The following is a 20,916-nucleotide window of genomic DNA, read 5'->3' as shown; positions in this document are numbered from 1 at the left end:
AGTAAAAAAAAAAAGACTGTGATTAACAACTTCAATTAATGGGAAAAATCACTTTTACTTGGCAAATAAATTATCCATTGCATTGAAATTATTTTCCAAAGTTCCAAACTTTGCCATAAATATCATCATAGCAATGTAGATAGTATACATATTAAAGATTAAAAATAATAATAATAAGACAAAACCAAACATATATTAACAAAAGATTATACACATCAGTTACACCATCACTTTGAGAACTCGTTAATCAGAGAAAAAAAAAATTTGTTGGCCCACCTCTTTGAAAGTATCTCTACCTAATCCATAAACTTTGTTCCTAAGCAAAATTTTATTTAAAATTAAAAATAAAAAATAAAAATGCGACCTTTGTACTACACAACTTAAGTGTTATCAACAACCCTTTGTCATAGCTGATTTTCCTGGAAAATCTTAAAATTTTCCGGGAAAGTAAAACCAATATGGAAATAACGAAGGAAATTCTCATCAAAAAACGATATTTTGAAGGAAAAAAAAAAGAGGGTGTGGGATTACGCCTGCATTTGCATTTCAACCAAGAATATACACAAACATAACCATGCCGTTGATTCTTGATATTTTTTTCATAAAGAAGAAGCAAAAAAAAAAAAGCAAAAGCATTCACCTTTTTTTTTCTTGCAAGTTTTTTTTGGAACCAAAAGGAGCTTCAGTTTTTTTCCCGATGATATATGCCTTAAGCGTTCGGATTCCAAAGACTCCATATACGGGAATTGAATAAACCCAACACGTCCGGCAACACCTTCCTCGCCAACCCCTTCCGCTCAGCCTGCGCCGGCGTCCGTACAGCCACCACCGGCGAACTCTCCGGTGTCTCTCCGGCTAACACCTCCTCCGCCACCTCATCATCTCGCTTTCCGGCGAATCTTCCCGGCGAGCTAGCGGGAGACACGGCGGCGATTTCATCAGGAACGGCGGAGATCTCCGGCGATACGGCGGTGGATTCGTCGGGTCCGATTGAGGGCTCCGCCGGCTTGGGTTTGTCTCCTCCACGACGACCCGACTTCTCCTTCTTCTTTCCCCTTCCATTGTTCCTCTTCGGTTTCTGAGAAGAAGAAGCTTCACCGCTAATCAGATGATCTTCGAAAGCTTCGATGACATGGTGGATGAGCTCGCGATTCGACGACGAGTCCCATCGGAACCAGTAGCTGGTGTAACAGTCAAAGCACTCGCAATCGAACTCCGGTGGTTTATGGGCTTCACCCTTTTTACCAGATTTCTTCTTATTCTTCTTCTTCGAGTCATGGGTCATGGAGGAGGAAGAAGACGACGACGGCGAAGAAGCCGCCGCAGAACAGGGGCTTCTTGATTTGCCGGAGGCGGCGGCGGCGGCGGCGGTGGTGGTGGTCTTGAGGGACCTAGTGATCAAGTAAGCGAGGACTTCGCGGTCTTCGGCTGAGAGAGCAGAAGCAAGAACAAGAATCGCAGCGGGAAGAAGCTTCAGGACGGAGAGAAACCCATCTTCTCCATTGACAGAGCTCGACAGCTGAGGTGGAGGAGGAGATGGGTAAACTTTACCTTTGTTCTTTATTTTCATGGCGGATTCTTCTCAGAGAGAGAGAGAGAGAGGACGATGAACAGTGTTTAGCCCCTTTTTCTTGTCTTCCTCAATCAGTAGAGAGAGAGAGAGAGAGAGAGAGAGAGAGAATTCGCTTTGTTGAATTTATTGGGTTTCTTTATGGTTTTTGCAGATAAAGGAGAGAGAGAGAGAAGGTAGGTGTCGTCATAGCGTAAATTTCCAGGTTTATTAATTTGAATGCATTTCCACCTTCAGCGCGTGATCCTCACGCCCCCTCCAATTATTAATCTCTTAATCTTTAGTATTAGTTCATGGGATTAACGTGAATAATCTTAACGTTCATAAATAGCCAGAAAAAAAAGATACAACACACTATATTTATATCATATGGTATATATATATGACCGAACCGAACATTTATAGTCAGAGATATTTTTTATATTTGTAATCGCGGTAATACAAAACAACACTACACATAATAATGACTAAAAATTATTAAAATATCATCTTGGTTTATTTAATATACATAGTTTTTTAAAATAATGCTTGTAAACATACATAGGTGAACTCAAATTTAAAAGCTAGTGGTTTGTATTACGACCAAACACAGTATCTAATCATTTGATCATTAAATTTTATAATTATCACAGAAAAATTATATTTCGGGGGAAAAAAATACAATACTTATTGGGCGAGTGAAATCACGCGAGGAATGGCGCGTAGGGATGAGGAAAAAAATACTGCATTGGTCGAACCGAGGGGTCTACCTTGCGCTGTCCGGTCACCTATGGGTGGCACCGGGAAACAACGGCAGTGGCACTCATCGGTAATTACCCCCAAAAGTCCGTGGGCATTTTCGTCTTTTAAAAATATGAGGCCAGAAAACAACAGCCGACCAGGAAACAAGAGAGCGGCGCACGATAATAGTAGAAATCAAAAGAACCAAAACCCTAAAAATCAAAGACGAGACGAGTACGGACGAACGGGCCTTTGCCCTTTTCCCTATGTTTTATTTTTTTTTTTTCTTTTTTTTTTGTTAGAATAATATTTCTTTCTCAAATTATAAGAAAACCGAGAGAGGAGATGGATTATATATTAGAATAGGCGTTATGACGAAATCTGAAAAACAAAATACTGAAAATTTGTAGTAACAAATTATCCATAGAATATTAAATTTTTTTTTTATATGTATTAGGGTTGAGAACAGATGTTATATCCTAAAAAATCATAATATGGGTTCGGATTCGGAAGTTTTGGATATTTAATTATAAGATTTATATCCGGAATTTAGGGTTTATGAGTATCCAGTGTAATGTTCGGGAATTCGTGGATATTTAGATCCGAATTTATTTAAAAAATAATAATATTTTTATATATAATTTTCAAAAATATGAGATAAATAAATAAATATAATAAGAGATAAATAATAATAAATTTAATTTTTTTAGATAATATAAAAAATATAAAATTATTTGACTTAAAATAAATATATTTTATAAAAAAATATTATATAGATATAAGATATAATTATTTATAACCATATTAGTCGGTTATCTACGAAAATCCGATTTTAAAAATTATATTATTCGGATTTGGATTCGGATTCACGGATATTGAGAAATTTAGATTCGGAATTGGATTTGAACTTGAATTTGAATAGATACAAATACCCTAAAATTGGATATATAGGAGACGAATATCCGACGGATATCCAATTTTCGGGTATTTGTGCTCATTCTTGGTATGTATTCATTTATGTTAAGACAAATGGGTTAAAAAAAATATGGCAAAGAAATTAGAGACGACCAAAGTGTACCCCGGTATATAATAAAATGGACCATACTAACTGCAATTTGAACTTACAACTATAGATTGCTATAAGTTATAACCATAAGATAATATTTGATATTAGCATAATTTGTGTAGGTTGACACGTCAGTTCCTACATTTAGCCTTGTTTTGGAAATCAAACTAAATGAGGCTGATTAACAGAAAAAAAAAACTAAATGAAGGCAGTTACATATATATATATATATATATATATATATATTTAATTAGTAATAAAGTTATTATCAAATATTTAACCCAAATTTAGGTGGTTTTGCGAGACAACATGCAAAACATGCTCTCATTCTAGATTCAAATCTAAGAATGGGGAGAAACATTCACCTGGGTTTCTCCGATCCTCTGAAAGATGTAGTCGGACTAAAGGTTAGGTGAATTTCCAGATTATCACAAAAAAAGTTATTAAATATCTTAAAGGGATCTTGTATTTACACAAAAAAAAGAGCTCTTATATCTTTTTTTTTTTAAATAATCACGTGTAATGATAGGTTCACTGTCTCCAATCTCCATATGCTTTATTCTTCAATACGACCCACCTTATGTGCGATTTGGAGTGTTGCTTATTGGGCCCAACGAGCATAAGGCCCATTTAGCTATCATGATCCATAAACCCAAAGCCCATTACCATTTCTCACCTAAAACATAGGATATGAATTCTTAGAACATTAGCAATAGCAGATACATGATATTGCGTGTATCCCAATATTTAAGTTTTTAATGTATGAAAACATAAATTGGATTCTAAATCTTATTATCGAAAAAAAAATATATAAATATCCATTTCACATTAGTCCGTAATATTGGGCATAATCCAACCTTCATTTAGCATTAATGAGTGAGATCACAATTACATACATAAATGGAGATATATTTCCTATAGGGAAAATTCCATGGATTTTAATAATATAAAAATTCATGAAATAAAAATACATTGTAATCTATAAAATATATACACCAATTTTGAAAATGTTTTGAAATTCCTCCAAAAGTTATGTCAAAACAGATAAAATACAATATATATATATATATACACGCACGCATTTATCAACCAATGGAATGGCATCATGATGAAGGTTGGCTGGCATCACGTGAGTGAGTAGGGTTATCTTAGAACAATCCAATAATAGTGTGGGTGAAAATATGAGTGAATGAGAAATATTAGGGTGAAAAAGTGAAAAGCGGAACTTGTAATTTTTTTAGGGAATATAAAAAATATAAACTTTTTAAATTTGGTAAATAAATAAATAAAATTTTAATTTCGTATTAAAATATATAGAATTTAGAATTTTTTTCGTATAAATCCACAAAAAAGACAAACGATCTTAATGTTTTTTTTTATGAATTTATGCGAAATTTAAAAAAATTCATGAATTTTTGTTAAAAAAAATTCAAGCATATGATTTTGTCTGCCCAGAGGGCGGGAGTTGGGCAAATTCTTTGCTTCCTTGTACCGCAACCCTATATTATTGATCCCCATTTAATCCCTTTCAAAATTAGATTATTAATATTTTTACTTTATGATTACCATATATATATATATTATTAATACGTTTATATTAAAAAGCAAAACAATTATAAATATTAGTTTTGCACAATAAAGAATATACAAAAAATTTAGTTATTATGTATAAACCAATTGTTAATGCAAAAAAAAAAATATTTATCCGCTTTTATAGACGCAATTTACCCTTTTTAATTCTGATTTTTAGGCTACTTATTTTGTTTCTCGCTCATCTATTTTTATGGGTCAAAGATATATGTTGTTCGTGGATGGAAAAATCTAACCTTTTTTTGGAATTTTATCTTTCTTATAATAAAATGGGAATCTTTGGGGGGTGAATAGAAGAAAATCCACAAGGGCCATAAAAATTTAAATAAAAAAGGGGCAAAATCATTATAAAAAGGGTCAAAGAATGAGACAAATGCATCTTGCCTTCTTTCACCCTCCATGAACAGAATCCCACTATAGTTTTGGAAAACGATTAAATCAAAATTCCCTCTTTTATATTTATTTTCTTAATATATGAAACTAATTAGAGCTCTGTATTTTCATTATTTTCTTTTTTTGGGGGAAAAAATACCATTCTTTGCTAAAGAAACAGTTCAGAAATTTGGTGGACTTTGAAGGGTAATTTAGAGAGGAAAAAAAAACAGAAACACAAAGCCGTCATAAAAAAAAAAGTCAGGATTTTTTTTTTGGGTTAGTGGAAAGTGGTAAGTATATAATCAGGGTTTAGTGTTGACCCCAACAAATAATAAGGCTTTTGAGCAACTCGAAGAGAGAGAGAGCACCACTCGCCAAATTCACAAATTCGTTCTCTATAATATCCCCAAAGGTCTTTGATTTCTCTATAATAATCACAAATCATCCCCCGGGAAAAGCCTAGAAATTCAGAAGAACAGGGGAAAATTCTGGGTTTTTTTTTCGTTAAGCAATGGATTTCTGGTCTTCCTCTGTCTCTACAGATAATGAGTTGGAGAAGTTTGTCATCAGAATGAACCCTCCAAAGTAATTAAATTTCTTTTTTCTTTTTTCTTTTTTTCCTTTTGCTGATGCTCTTTTTTGAATTATACCCATGAAAGTTTGGAGATTTATGGATTTTGTCATATGGGTTTCCCTTGGATTGTCTTATTCATGTCGAATTCCTCGTTTTTTTCCTCTGGTTTCGATTTCAGGGTAACGATTGATAATGCATCGAGCAGGAAGGCGACCCTCGTGAAGGTAACTATGATTGGAGTTTTCGAAGATCATCGTGTGAATAAGGAAAAAAAAAACCTTTTTTTTGGGTGTGATTTCGATTTGGTGATGTTGACAAGTTGAATAAAGAAAAAAGGATTTGCGGACTTGAACAGGTCGATAGTGCAAATAAGAGGGGGAGCTTGTTGGAAGTGGTTCAGGTTTTGACGGATTTGGACCTTTTAATCCGTCGAGCTTACGTTTCCTCTGATGGCGAATGGTTCATGGATGGTACGTTTGCCTCTGTATAATCATATCTATGTATGTACATCCCTCGTGTATGTGTTTCTGAAAACTCCATTGAAATCTGCTTAATCTGGTCTGGTTCCAGTTCAATGGCAGGAATCGATCCAGTTTCAATCCGATTTTCGATTTTTCGGTACTGAGTTTTGGGTTAACGATGTTGTTGCAGTGTTTCATGTGACTGATAAGAATGGAAATAAGGTGATGGAGGAGAATATAGCCGAAAGAATTCAGCTGGTAAACCAACAGATTCAAAGGGCATGATGATGTTTTCTTGGTCCTTGGATTCATTTCCTTTTCATTTTGGTTAAAAGGGTTTGCGTTTTTTTGGTGTTTTGCAGTCACTCGGGCCGAGAACTTATAGCTTCAGGGCTCGGAATAGATCGGTGGGCGTTCAAGGCGCTTCAGAGAAGAGCACTTCGATAGAAATAACAGGAAGAGACAGACCGGGACTGTTGTCCGATGTCTTTGCTGTCTTAGCCGACAACAATTGCAATGTCGTTGCAGCGGAAGTGTGGACTCACAACTCGAGAATGGCGTCGGTTGTTTACATTACAGACGAGACCACCGGATCGGCCATAGAAGATCCTACCCGGATCTCCAAGATCAAACAGCTCTTGCTCTATGTTCTTGAGGGAAACAGAGACAAGAGGATTGCTAACACAGCTGTCTTGATGGGTTCCACACACAAGGAAAGGAGACTTCATCAGATGATGTATGATAACCGAGACTACGATGTGGCGTATACCGATGACAGGTCGACGAGTGAACGGAGAAAACCCATTGTAACGGTCGAGAATTGCACCGACAAGGCTTACACCGTCGCGAATCTGAGGTGCAGTGATCGGCCTAAGCTGTTTTTCGACGCTGTATGCACATTGACGGATATGCAGTATGTGGTTTATCATGCCACTGTCATAGCCGAAGGACCAGAAGCTTATCAGGTTTTTTTTTCTATGATCATATCTTTGTATATGTATTTGCCCGTATTAACCGTCGGGATTTAGATTCTTGAAAACGTTAATCGGAAGTTGTTACATTTCATCGGATGTATCGGTGTGTAAAACAGGAGTACTACATCAGGCATGTCGATGGTGGCCCGGTTAGTTCAGAAGCCGAGAGACAGAGGCTGATACATTGCTTGGAAGCAGCCATAAAGAGACGAATTTCGGAGGTATGACGTTGAAAAAATCGCTTAGGGGTGGGTATGGGTTGGATATCCGAGATTTTCGGATTATTTGAATTAAAATTTGTTTTCCGTGATCCTAGATCGAATGCTCGAGATTGGTATCTTCCATCCATCATATTACTGCACGGAACATGATATACAGAGAGCGCTTTTGCGGGGTTTTCTTTTCAGGGTATAAGACTAGAGCTATGCGGGGAAGATCGGGTGGGACTTCTATCGGACGTGACCCGAATATTCCGAGAAAACGGTTTATCAGTGACCCGAGCCGAGGTGACAACAAGGGGTTCACAGGCTGTGAACACATTCTACGTGACAGATTCCTCGGGAAATCCCGTGAAGAGGACGGCGATAGAGACGGTGAGAAACGAGATCGGACGAGCGATTCTTCGGGTTAAAGACGAAGGCTTGTCGGAATCTAGAGGAGGAGGAGGAGATGAGACAGGGAAGTTCTTCTCGTTGAGCAATCTGTTCAAGTCAAGGTCGGAAAAGTTTCTGTACAATTTGGGTTTGATAAAATCATATTCTTAAATTAGTTCTAATGTTTGGATTTGGTGTTTTTGTATTTGTGAATAATTGGGGCTGTTTGGTTTATGGGTTAATAAATGTAGTTTAGTTTGTTGTGTATTTATTGATTTGGGGGTCTAGGGTTAGGTTTTGTGTATGTAAATATTGTGTCAATGTGATATTTTATTCATGTTTGTGGTTATAGTATTAGTAATTATGGTGAAAACTTTTGGGGAAATGAGCTTAATTGTGATAAATCACAATAACAAAGTTAGAAATAAGAATTATATAAAATAAAGAAATAAGTATTAAAAGTACATCAAAATTCACATTAAATAAAACAAAAAATGACCCTACAAAGAAGATGGCAATACAAACATTATTACAAAACAAATTGTTTAAAAACAAAATTGAATTATTATTTTTTTCTAAAATATATTCATCTTATATATATGGAGAAAGAGAGAGAGCAATCAATGAACTGAAAAGACCTAATTATACAGATTTTATGAAAGGGTAGAAATATTTTAGGATCCATTTGCATAGATTGGAGGATTTTTCAGAACACTGATTTTAGGTGCATGTTAAATAAATAAGGACAACAATTAAAAAACAAATAACATGTATGTAGAAAGGCATTGTCATATTTATATATATTATATAATATTTTTTTATGTAAATACATATATATATATATATAGAGAGAGAGAGAGAGAGAGAGAGAGAGGTATTAATGGAACCATGTGTGTAGACGTGAAAGTAGAAAGGGAGATTTATATGTGTACGGACTTTGGTCCTTTTTGGCCGACAGAATCTCATTTGGATGTTAGTTAAGGTGCGCGCCAACCCTAAATCCCCCATCGCTAATATCCTCTCTCCATCTTCTTACACGTGGCCTCTTCCTCACCGTTAATTTATCCCCTATATTATAATATATGTATATGTTTACATGTGTATGTATATATGTATGTATGTATAGAGAGAGTTGGTGAGGTGGAGTCCAACGAAGGGCAACCTCAAACTAGTGATGTAAAACAAGTTGGTTCAGACCAGATTGAATCAGTCCAGTTCGTCGTGAGTCACCTTATTTTTGACTCAGTTCATTCCATCCGTTTTTTTACAAACTAGAAAAATTCTGAACCACACCAAATTGTTCGAGCTCCGAGACAGCTCGCAAACCAGTTCATATTTATTTAATTATCCAAAAAAATTTAAAATTATATAAAAATTAATAATTTAAAATTTGCATAACAATAATTTGAATTCATTCAAAATAACATAATACATTTAATATAACAATCTATAAAATTATATTCAAATAAAAAAAATTAATAAAAAATCTTATCTCACGTCACCAAATCAATATAAAAATATTATACACCAACCAACAACAAAATAAAACAAAAAGCATACACCAAGTCCAACATATCATGTATTCTAATTTTCTTCATCATTAGTTTTACCTTAATCTCCACCTTCTTTTCTACTTACATTTTTAATTTCTACAACAAATAGATATTTTTTGTACCAGCTCGTGAGATGGCTAGCGAGCCGATCGAGCTGGTTCGGACTCGTAGCGAGCCGACTCGTTAAGTCCATTTATATTTGGTCTTCTATTTTCTCAGTTCGACTCGCCAAAAAACGAGTCAACCATGAGGTGGTTCACGAACCCGACTCATTTTGACATCACTATCCCAAAATATATGTGACATGGTAAAAAATGATCGTTTGATGTTTGAGTCAAAAGTGGCTCTATTTGGAGATTTGCAATTCAAAACACAAATTACTTTAAAACTTTGGCCAAATTTTTTCACTTCGATATAAATTAGAAATCGAGTTTGGAGTTGAATATGATTTTTCCGTTATTAAAATATAATTTCAGTCCAATTTTAATGTGTTAATAGATTTGAAGAAACAATGAGATCTAAAAAAGACAATTTAGTTATCAATTTTTTTTAAAGAAAATTACGTATAAAAGATAAACATACTAAAAAAATCTCTCTCTCTATATATATGAACAACAAAGGCAAAAAAGAAAATAAAGTCAATGTGAATGAGATATTATATTTCTATATTAGAGGAAGCATTTATGAAAATGGTGTATCAAAAATCGAATAAATATGTAAATAAAAAAAGGTGAATTTAAAATTTCCGGACATGTGGGGATAGATTTATGGACAAGAGGACAAGTAGGGATCACGTGAAAGTGATCGTACAAAGAATCTTCCTCGGTGCACGTGAATGCACTCGCCCATTTCTCCCTTTTTTTTCCTATCAATTGAACTGAAATTAATTACTCTTTATTATCAATTCTTTCTTTATTTCATCTGAAGTATGGAAAATACATGGATATGCATATATATACGGATGATTAAATATTGACAATACTTCATATATTTAATATCTAGTTTTTATATTAATACGAGGAAAAAAATATGATATGCTAATTCTAGAGAGTGTAAATATCTATATTTTCATATATTTAGAACAAATGCAAAAAAAAAAAACTAGAAACAAAAGCGAAATTTTGTAGAAAAATATGTTTCGAAATTATAAAGTTATATATTCATCTATTCATAGCATTGACCCCTATTTGCAAGAGAATATACACTTTGCCATTGAAAAGTTGACTTTTTTCAATCAATTTAGATCATGAATGGTAAAAGTTTTTATTTTGGATTTTTAACTTTTGAATTTCATTAATTTATAAATCTAAAAAAATGTGAATTTTGATTTTTAATTGATTTTTTTTATAAAGTAGATTTCCAGTATTTTAGAAAAACCAAATTAAAAAAAATTTGATTACCAATTTTTTAATTTTTAAAATCTAAAAACTCTGAAAACACTTTGCATTCAACATCTTAATTTAATAAAAGCTGGATTTCAACTTATAAACTGCAAAATCCAAAAACATCATTAAAAAAAAAGGAACAACTGTAAATTTAAACACTGAACCAACAAACAGAAAACTGAAACTCTTCCATCATGTTTTAAGAGAGAGAGAGAGAGGAAACAAAACCTCAAATGGGGGAATGTCCAAAACTGAAGGGAAGAGAGATTACGCATTGGACATGGGAAGCTGACCGCAGTCGGCAATGACGACTTTCTTCCTCGGACGGTCTCCTCTGTCTGTCTCTTGTGACTCTATCAGCTTCACCACCTCCATTCCCTCCACCACTTGCCCAAACACCACGTGTCTCCCGTCGAGCCATGGTGTCTAGGCACATATACCCAATATTTCCCGACATCCGCACGTCAATACACACACACATACACACAACGTGTCTCAAAATTCATTGCAAATGTATCCTACTTCTGATGAAATCCAAAGCTGTAAAAAGGTTTTGGACAACGGGTGGATGGGCACGAGACAATGGCACCCGACACCTTTAACGAATAGTTTGATAAAAATGGTTAAGAGTTTGTGCACCTTACAGTATCACTCAATGGATCAACTCTATATGATTCTGCAAATGTGATGTTTAATGGCTCAATGCTACCCTAGACCAGACAGTAACAAGGTCAAAGGTTGATCTAAGATACTAACAAATACCATCTTCTCAACATGTGTCCTCAAGATGTGTATGTATATAATTTCCTCGCTTCTATGGATCATTCGGACAGGAAAAAGAGAGTAAAATCGGGTGTGTTCACGAGTGATGCTGTGCCCACATGCTTGCATGCATTTACAGTTCATCTTCTAAACACACAATGCACTTCTATTAACAGAACTTGACCCAGAGGGAAAGGGTTCAGCTCTTACCTTGACAGTGCAGATGAAAAATTGACTTCCATTTGTATTTGGGCCAGCATTTGCCATGCTGACAACTCCTGGTCCGCTATGCGATACTGAAGTAAAATTGCATTTCAGTAACTCACAAAGATTTATAGAACAGAAAGTTTTTCAGTAAAAAGTTAAGACAGATGAATGTTTGGTTGGAGTTTACTTTACACTACAAAAAAAAAAACGTTTGGATATCAGAATGCGCAGCTGCAAAAAAAGGAAAAGAAGGAAACAGATCTATACAACAAATCAGGATAAACTTACACTTGAAATTCTCGTCTTTGAACGTCCGGCCATATACACTTTTCCCGCCAGTTCCCTGCTCCAAAACTCGACTCCCATATGATTAGAACATACTCACTATAGCAGATACTAGAAAGGTCATGAGGTTACTGAGACAGGATACAAGAGATAACAAAGTTGTTTCTGTAGACAAGGAGCACAGATTCAACAGCAAGTTCGTTATTACAACTTCAACCTTGCACAAGTGTTACTTATCTGGAAAACTAAAGAGTTAAAAACGAACATCACATGTGATTCCGAATCCACTGATTTCACATTCAGACAACAAATTGATATGGGGTCAGCTAGGTAGTAAAACGAAGCACGCTGTGCAAAGCGCCACAAAAGGGCAGGCTTTCTCTTGCTACTGTACTAAAAACATGCAGTTTTAGTTTACAGCAACTTTAAGCGATAGCTCCAAGCGAAAAGCTTTCTCTACTAGCAAGATAAGAATCAAATAGAAAGAAACTAGTGAGCAGGAATCTTCTGCTTATTTTAAATCTCTCAATGTGAAGCACACAATGTGTTGAGCATGTTTGTACCAGAAATTAACCAATTAAGTTAAATATAAACAGAACCATGGAATCATTCAATTTCCGAGAGGGGACTCACATTGCCCTTCTCAAAATCTCCTCCCTGAATCATGAAATCTTTGATGACACGATGGAATGTAGAGCCCTTGTAGCCAAAGCCCTTGTCACCTGATCAAGATTCATCACAGAGATGAATCCTTGAGAAACCAAGCTCAGATGTAATGGGAAGAACATATGATAGAGAACCTACCCGTGCAAAGAGCACGGAAATTTTCCGCGGTTTGGGGCACATCGTCGCCATATAATCCAATGACAATCCTCCCAGCGAGCTTTCCCACCGGATTTCCAACGCTTATATCGAAATACACCTTGTGGGTTATCTTCGATTGAACATCTGCTACCTAAAAACCGAAACCACAAGTAAAATTCCTGAGCCTAAGCTACACGAATCTAACTGTGAGCCCTAAAATTCAGCCGTATCGACTTGTTGATTAACGATTCAAACTCAAGTCAGTCACCTCTCAAAATCACTTCATCGGTTCTTATAAATCCACATCCGTTAAAAAAATTTGACAGATGGAGAAATCAGACCCCCTAACCTCGGAACTAGCTTGAACCGAGAAGTAGCGGTTGGTTCGGCTCGTAACGAGGCACGATGAGCCAGAGAAGGATCGCTGGCACGAAAACATGGCGGAATTGAAAGCGAATCTCTTCCCTAGTCGGAGAGAACTACATGTGGGAGCAGCAATTTTGGGTTGCGTAAAGCTCCGTGGAGCAGCAGAGAGTGACCTCGCGTTTGACTAGAAGGACGAAATCGATAGAAATGAGCAGTAGAGAAGATAATCACAAACAAAGGTAAAACAAAAACATGGAAAGAGAAGAGAGATACCAGGGTTGTGAATGAAGCCGCCATTGAAGCTCGACAAAAAAAAAACCGCCGTGCTTCGCCTTTTCTTTTGAGATTCTTCAGGTAGATGATGAGGATGACTGCCACCGTCGATAAGCAAAGCAGAACTAAATCATCTCTGGGGCCTGGGTTAGATATTTCTGACCGCAATTACGATAATACCCCTGTACATGCCTATACAATTCTTATATATTTTCTTAAAATATGATGGGCCGCTTGGCTCACCGGTGTAATCATTTACCATGGTAGTGATCCCTAGATAATAGATCATAGTACAGTTAAAAAAACACAAAATATCCTTACACTCTTCCCATTTTTCCATTTGTTTGTAAGTCCGAAAATACGTAAAAATCCAGAAAACCACAACCGATTTTGTTTGTGTAGATAGATTCAAATACACATCTTATCGTTTTTATTTGTTTGTTCTTGATAAAATATATCGTTAGATCCTTGTGATATTAATTTCTGCATAAAATTCTATTAATTGTTTATCAAGTGGTATCAGAGCAAAACGATTATGTTTTATTAAGAACTTTGAAACAATTTCGTAAATTAACATGTGATGTTTGGGTTTCTGTAAGTATCTTAAAACCCGTTTGGCTGCTTTCCAATGATCCATCTCTGGGTTATGTAGATATCTTCCCAACATCCCAACTACATACGTAATATCCGGACGCGTACACACCTGAGCATACATGAGACTTTCTACAGCCAATACATAAGGAATCTCTTGCATTTGTTTTTGCTCAAATTCATTTCTTGGACATTGTACAATACAAAATTTGTCTCTTTTAGCAATAGGAGTGTTCCCTTCTTTGCAGTTTTTCATCCCAAACTTCATTAATATCTTTTCGATATAGTTCTTTTGTGATAATCCAAGTATACTCCGATGTGACAGCCCATGATACCGTAAGAGGGCGGAGAGTAATTGCTGGTGTGAGAGACACGGATAAGGAGGGGCTCCTGATGAGCTTCTGGATAGGGGTACAGGGATGAATCGAACGCACCAAAATGAGAGAGATCCGAGGGCTATGTAGATATGGGACTACACAGTCAAAGATAACTTAAAAGAATTAATTGAGCTACTCATAGCAACAAGATGCATCTACCTTTTCGGTTACCCATCTCGAGAGAACTCCAAAATTAAGCATGTTCGCTCTGGAGTAGTCTTAGGATGGGTGACCTCCTGGAAAGTACTTTTCGGGATATGTGCAAGTGAGGACAAAACACGCTAAAAGGTCTCATATTGGTGTGTGAGAATAGTTCTATCATTCCGTAGCCGTCTCGGAGTGTTACAAATGGTATCAAAGCCGGTACTCTCCTAGGACGGTGTGGTTCAAGGACGAACCAGGCGGAAGCTGGTGGGCCTGTGATAGGCCATGATATCATAAGAGGGCAGAGAGTGAACGCTGGTGTGAGAGGCACGGACAAGGAGCGGCTCCTGTCGAGCTTCTGGGTAGGGGTATAGGGATGAATCAAACGCACCGGAATGACAGAGATCCGAGGGCTGTGTAGGTATGGGACTACACAGTCAAAGATAACTTAAAAGAATTAATTGAGCTACTCATAGCAACAAGATGCATCTATCTTTTCGCTTACCCATCTCGAGAGAACTCCAAAGTTAAGTGTGCTCACTCTGGAGTAGTCTTAGGATAGGTGACCTCCTGAGAAGTACTTTCCGGGATGGGTGCGAGTGAGGACAAAACACGCTAAAAGGTCTCGTGTTGTTGTGTGAGGATAGTTCTATCATTCCATAGTGGCTTCGGGGCGTTACACCCGAGTTCTATCTCGATGTATTTGAATTCCTAATACAAAAGCGGCGTTTCCCAAATCTTTCATTTCAAAGTTCTTTGACAGAAAAGCCTTAGTCCCATTTAACATCCCTATATCATTAGAGGCAATTAGTATGTCATTGACATACAATATTAATAAGACGAACTTACTCCCACTGAACGTATGGTATACGCATTCTTCTACAGCATTTGTTTCAAAACCGTATGAACAAATAATCTGTCAAAATTTGCAATACCATTGGCGGGATACTTATTTAAGCCCGTAGATGGATTTCTTTAATTTACAAACCATTTTCTTTCAATCACCGATCACAAAGTTTTCTGGTTGTACCATATAGATTGTTTCATTAATGTCTCCATTAAGAAACGATGTATTTACATCTATCTGGTGTAACTCTAAATCATAATGAACTATAAGTGTCATTATTGTTCTGGACAAGTCTTTCGAAGATAACGGAGAGAAAGTCTCTTTATAGTCAACTCCTTCTTTCTTTGTAAATTCTTTTGCTACAAGACGAGCTTTATACTTATCCACATTTCCTTTAGAATCCCGTATGGTTTTAAATATCCATTTGCAATCTACGGGTTTGATACGTCCAGGTAATGGAACAAGTTCCCAGACATTGTTGTCTTGCATGTATTTATACTCTTCATTCATGGCTTCAAGCCAATTTTGAGAGTTTGAATTTTGCGTATATAGCCTGACGAAAATTTATTAGATTATTTTCTAATAACCCAACATTTTCTCCAATACGACATAATCGTCTGGAATCATTTTTTTCCTTACTCTAGTTGACTTTTTTTATGGCAACTGTTCTTGAGGTTGTTCATCCGAAATAACCTCTTGAATTGGTTCATCCGGAATAATCTCTTGAGTCAGTGTATGGAGTTGCATGTTATCTGATTGATCTAGATGTGATATCATGACCAATTATTAGAGGAAGATGAACAATTCTTCTTCAAATGCAACTTCTCGCACCTTATCTCCACTCTCAAACTCAATATCCTCAAAGAAATGGGTTGTTCCAGTTTCGAATATTGATCTATTTTTGGGATCATAAAACTTGTACCTCCTGGATTTTTTTAAATACCCAACGAAATAGTAACTAATTGTACGCGAGTCTAGTTTATTTTCTGATGGCTTGTAAGACCTTACTTCTGCTGGACAATCTCATACATGCAAATGCTTTAGGTTTAGTTTTTTACCCATTCAAAGTTCATAAGGAGACTTATTAGTTGCTTTTGTAGGAACTCTGTTGAAGATATATGCAGCGATTTTAATCGCTTCTCCCCATAATGACTCTGGTAATGTAGAGTGATTTATCATACTCTTTACCATATCTTTAAGAGTCTTGTTTCTACATTTAGATACACCGTTCATACTTGGAGTTCTAGGCATGGTATACTGAGGTACTATTCCACATTTATCAAGGAATTTAGCTAAAAGACCCAGACGTTGTTCACTAGATCCATCATAGCGACCATAGTATTTGCCACCACGATCGGATCTTACTGCTTTAATCCCTTTATCTAGTTGATTCTCAACTTCAGCTTTATAGGATTTGAACATGTCCAAAACCTGGGACTTCTCATATATTAGGTACAAATATCCATATCTTGAGTAATCGTCTATGAACAAAATAAAATATTATTGACCATTCTAAGATTCCGTAGGAAATGGTCCACAAATATCCGTATGTATTAGTTCTAAGACATCACTGCTTATGTTTGCACCTAACCGTATTTGATTTATTTGTTTCCCCTTAATGTATTCCTGTGACAACCCATAGTACCGTAGGAGGACGGGGAGTGATCGCCGGTGCAGAGGCAAGGAAAAGGGGCGGTTCCTGACGAGCTTCTGGGTAGGGGGTACAGGGATGAATCGAACACACCGGAATGAGAGAGATTCGAGGGCTGTATAGGTATGGAACTATACAGTCTAAGATAACATAAAAGAATTAGTTGAGCTACTCATAGCAATAAGGTGCACCTACCTTTTTGGTTGACTATCCCGAGAGAACTTCAAAGTTAAGCGTGCTGGCTCTGGAGCAATCTCAGGATGGGTGACCTACTGGGAAGTGTCTCGGTATGCGTGTGAGTGAGGACAAAACACGCTGAAAGGTCTGGGTTGCTGTGTGAGGGCAGTTTCGATAATTCATAGCGGTCGCGGGTCGTTACAGATGGTATCAGAGCCGGTACTCTCCCAGTACGGTGTGGTTCGAGGACGAACCAGGCGGAAGCTGGTGGGCCTGTGACAACCCATAGTACCGTAGGAGGGCGGGGAGTGATCGCCGGTGCAGAGGCACGGACAAGGGGCGGCTCCTGACGAGCTTCTGGGTAGGGGGTACAGGGATGAATCGAACACACCGGAATGAGAGAGATCCGAGGGTTGTATAGGTGTGGGACTATACAGTCTAAGATAACATAAAAGAATTAGTTGAGCTACTCATAGCAACAAGGTGCACCTACCTTTTTGGTTGACTATCCCGAGAGAACTCCAAAGTTAAGCGTGCTGGCTCTGGAGCAATCTCAGGATGGGTGACCTACTGGGAAGTGTCTCGGTATGCGTGCGAGTGAGGACAAAACACGCTGAAAGGTCTGGGTTGCTGTGTGAGGGCAGTTTCGACAATTCGTAGCGGTCGCGGGTCGTTACATATTCAACACAAACTTGAAAATGTGTTAAGTCGGGTATGTCAAGAATTCCATCTGCAACTTAGCGTTCTATCCTTTGTTTGGATATGTGACCTAATCGCTTATGCTATAAGTTTGTAGAAATCTTGTCAATTAATTTTCTCTTTGTACCATGGGTTTTAACATGTAAGGTTTCATGATATGAAGTGATTGTATCAAACACATATAGATTATCATGACTAGAGAGAGTATCAGTACCAAGTAAATTTGAATCACGGAAAAGACGAAATAAACCATTTCCAAATGAACAAGAATAACTGAATTTTTCCAATGTAGAAATAGAAACCAAATTCCGTCTAAATGACGGTACAACAAATATCTCATCCAAATCCAAATAAAAATTAGAACTCAATAATACTCTAAAAATGCAGATAGCCTCCACTTCAACTTTATTATCGTCGCCTACATAGATGAATCTTTCAGCATCACTTGGTTTTCGATGGCTTAGGCAACCCTGCATTGATACACTTATGTGAGTAGTAGCATCAGAAGCTACCCACCAAGTGTATCTAGTTACAGAAGTTAAATTAACTTCAAAACAAACCAGAGTCAGAAGTCTATCTTTCTTGGCAAATCAGTCATGATAGGCAGTGCAATACTTTTTCATTTGTCTCATCATCTTACAAAAGAAGCACGAACCACTCTTATCCTGCTTTTTTTGTATCTTCTTGATGGACCATTAGCAATATCCTTTTTCTGAGGACGTTTCTTATTCTTGTCCTTTCTAGAGACCGCAAGATGAGCACTTTTCGATTTTTCAAGCTTCAATCGTTCTTCTTCTTGCACACAATGCGAAATGAGCTCGTTAAGAGACCATTTGGCTTGTTGACAGTTATATATGATCCTAAAGGATCCATACTGTGCAGAAAGAGACAACAATATCAAGTGCACTAGTAAGTCATGAGACAAATCTATCTTGAATGCCTTGAGTTGTGAAGCAAGATTAGACATCTCCATGATGTATTTCCGAATGTTCCCATTTCTCTTATACATTTTGGAAATTAGTTTCATCAAAAGCGAGTTTGTTTCCTGCTTTTCATTTCTTTCAAAACGAGCCGCTACTCCTTTCATGAACTTACTCGTGTTCTCATCATCATAGATGGAACCTCCGAAAACCTCTGGAATTATACGTTTCATGATCATAAGGTACATGCGATTAGAACGCTCCCAACGTTCATGTTCTTTTTGCTGATCATCGGTACTTTCTGGTGTAAGATCAGCAGGAGCATCAACACGTATGGCCAAATCCAGATCCATACAACTGAGAACTATTATGAGGTTCTCTTTCCATGCCTTAAATTTTTTTTTTCCGTAAGCATTAGGACCGAATTCAGCAAAGCTGAAATGTTTGTTGCAGTAGCAATAGCTGAATGAAAAAAAAAATCAGTTATGTATGCAAATAATGAAAACATATACAATACACCATACAATATTGACATTCTATCTTTGGATCGAAAGATCATCTTGTAAGCGGCATATTCGACATAATAATCAAATCATAAATATCTCATATAATCTATTGAATTTTTTTGGGGTCGATTCAATAATCATATATCATCCTTATGATATTCTGATTTATTACTTAATATAATTAGTAAATTTCGGCTAAAAAATTTCTTCCTTTGGGCCGATAATTTTTTCGCATGAAATTTATACATAAAAATATTCTTTATAATATTCTCCGAATGAATTAATTTTATTGACATCAGAACTTAAATTGGCAAAGTGATGTCTCAAATTAATCAAATAGAATATTAATAGCTTAATTTGTCATTATTCAAATACATATATACATATAGTTGTAATCACATACAAATCAATATACTTCACCATTATTATTATGCCTAACTAGTCACGATCTGCTTCTGCATGAATATCTATGGTGTAACTTTCGTCGCACAACGTGTACTCGCACCCGTCTGTTTTGAAATGGGCTTTCAAGCCCTAATCCGTATGTCCGAATTGATCATTCTGAATCGGGCTATCAAGTCGTACTCCATATGTTCATACCGTAATGGGCTTCCAAGCCCAAATCCTTTTTTTTTAAATACATATATATATATATACATATATTTTAAAAATAATTCTGATAATTATAACATTTGTAACGAAATCTAATATATACCAAAACCATATATAATCTTATTAATAAAATTAAATCAAAACAAATTACATTTCTCAAAAAAAATTTTGAAACTGAATTCTCTAGGTCATAAATATCAAATTTTTATAATTAATTCGAGATTTATCCCCATAATCAAATGCTCAATTTCAGTTTTATAAAATCTCAAAAAATTGAAATTAATTAGCAAATAATCATATAATTGGAAACTAATTAGTAAATAATCATATAATTGGAAAACTTTTAGCAGATTTTCAAATCTTTTTCCGTTACCCAGCAAACTGTGTCGAAACTTTTTCCAAAAATACATCTGATTTAGCAAAAACAAATGTTCAAAACAAAACAAATATTACCTTTTGTTATTTGAATATTTGTTATTACCTTAAATATAATGAACACAGGAATACGGTTCATACGGAGGTCACACAGATTCAAATTACGAACGTAAATTACTCGCACACTTTTATTCTCGGTCGTGACAATTATCAGGTATGATATGCAAACAAGACAAGACTAGATATACAGATAAGATATGACAAAGCAAGATCTTATTCCAAAGTTCATAATTAAGTAAATTCATATGCATTCGTGTGATAAAACTAAATAAACAGAAAATTAATTCTTTTAATATATATATATATATATATATATATATAACTATTATCCATATATACTAAACTTGATTTCACGTACAAACACAAACACATAGGCAACCCTGCATTGATACACTTATG

The 20,916-nt window shown here is 36.0% G+C and overlaps 3 protein-coding genes across 3 annotated transcripts; 1 reads left to right on the top strand and 2 right to left on the bottom strand.

Annotated features, from left to right (window-relative positions):
- Positions 1-522: 522 nt before the first annotated feature.
- On the bottom strand, positions 523-1,714 carry LOC104825487. The gene has a single exon (XM_010557815.1). The coding sequence runs from the start codon at positions 1,568-1,570 to the stop codon at positions 710-712; it is 861 nt and encodes a 286-aa protein (XP_010556117.1). The 5' UTR covers positions 1,571-1,714; the 3' UTR covers positions 523-709.
- A 3,930-nt stretch (positions 1,715-5,644) lies between these two features.
- Positions 5,645-8,272, top strand: LOC104825486 (ACT domain-containing protein ACR4-like). Its single transcript, XM_010557814.2, has 7 exons — positions 5,645-5,906; positions 6,074-6,119; positions 6,251-6,365; positions 6,547-6,614; positions 6,719-7,321; positions 7,447-7,551; positions 7,738-8,272. The coding sequence occupies exons 1-7, from the start codon at positions 5,833-5,835 to the stop codon at positions 8,092-8,094; spliced, it is 1,368 nt and encodes a 455-aa protein (XP_010556116.1). The 5' UTR covers positions 5,645-5,832; the 3' UTR covers positions 8,095-8,272.
- A 2,659-nt stretch (positions 8,273-10,931) lies between these two features.
- Positions 10,932-13,676, bottom strand: LOC104825485 (photosynthetic NDH subunit of lumenal location 5, chloroplastic). Its single transcript, XM_010557813.1, has 7 exons — positions 13,559-13,676; positions 13,269-13,469; positions 12,920-13,070; positions 12,749-12,837; positions 12,119-12,173; positions 11,834-11,919; positions 10,932-11,287 (listed from the first exon to the last, which is right to left on the bottom strand). Exons 1-7 carry the CDS (start codon positions 13,580-13,582, stop codon positions 11,129-11,131), a joined length of 765 nt encoding a protein of 254 aa, XP_010556115.1. The 5' UTR covers positions 13,583-13,676; the 3' UTR covers positions 10,932-11,128.
- Between the last annotated feature and the right edge of the window lie 7,240 nt (positions 13,677-20,916).

Source organism: Tarenaya hassleriana, unplaced genomic scaffold, assembly GCF_000463585.1.
Source record: "Tarenaya hassleriana unplaced genomic scaffold, ASM46358v1 Cleome47, whole genome shotgun sequence".
NCBI classification, from domain to species: domain Eukaryota; kingdom Viridiplantae; phylum Streptophyta; class Magnoliopsida; order Brassicales; family Cleomaceae; genus Tarenaya; species Tarenaya hassleriana.
This window is presented reverse-complemented; position numbering and strand designations above follow the sequence as displayed.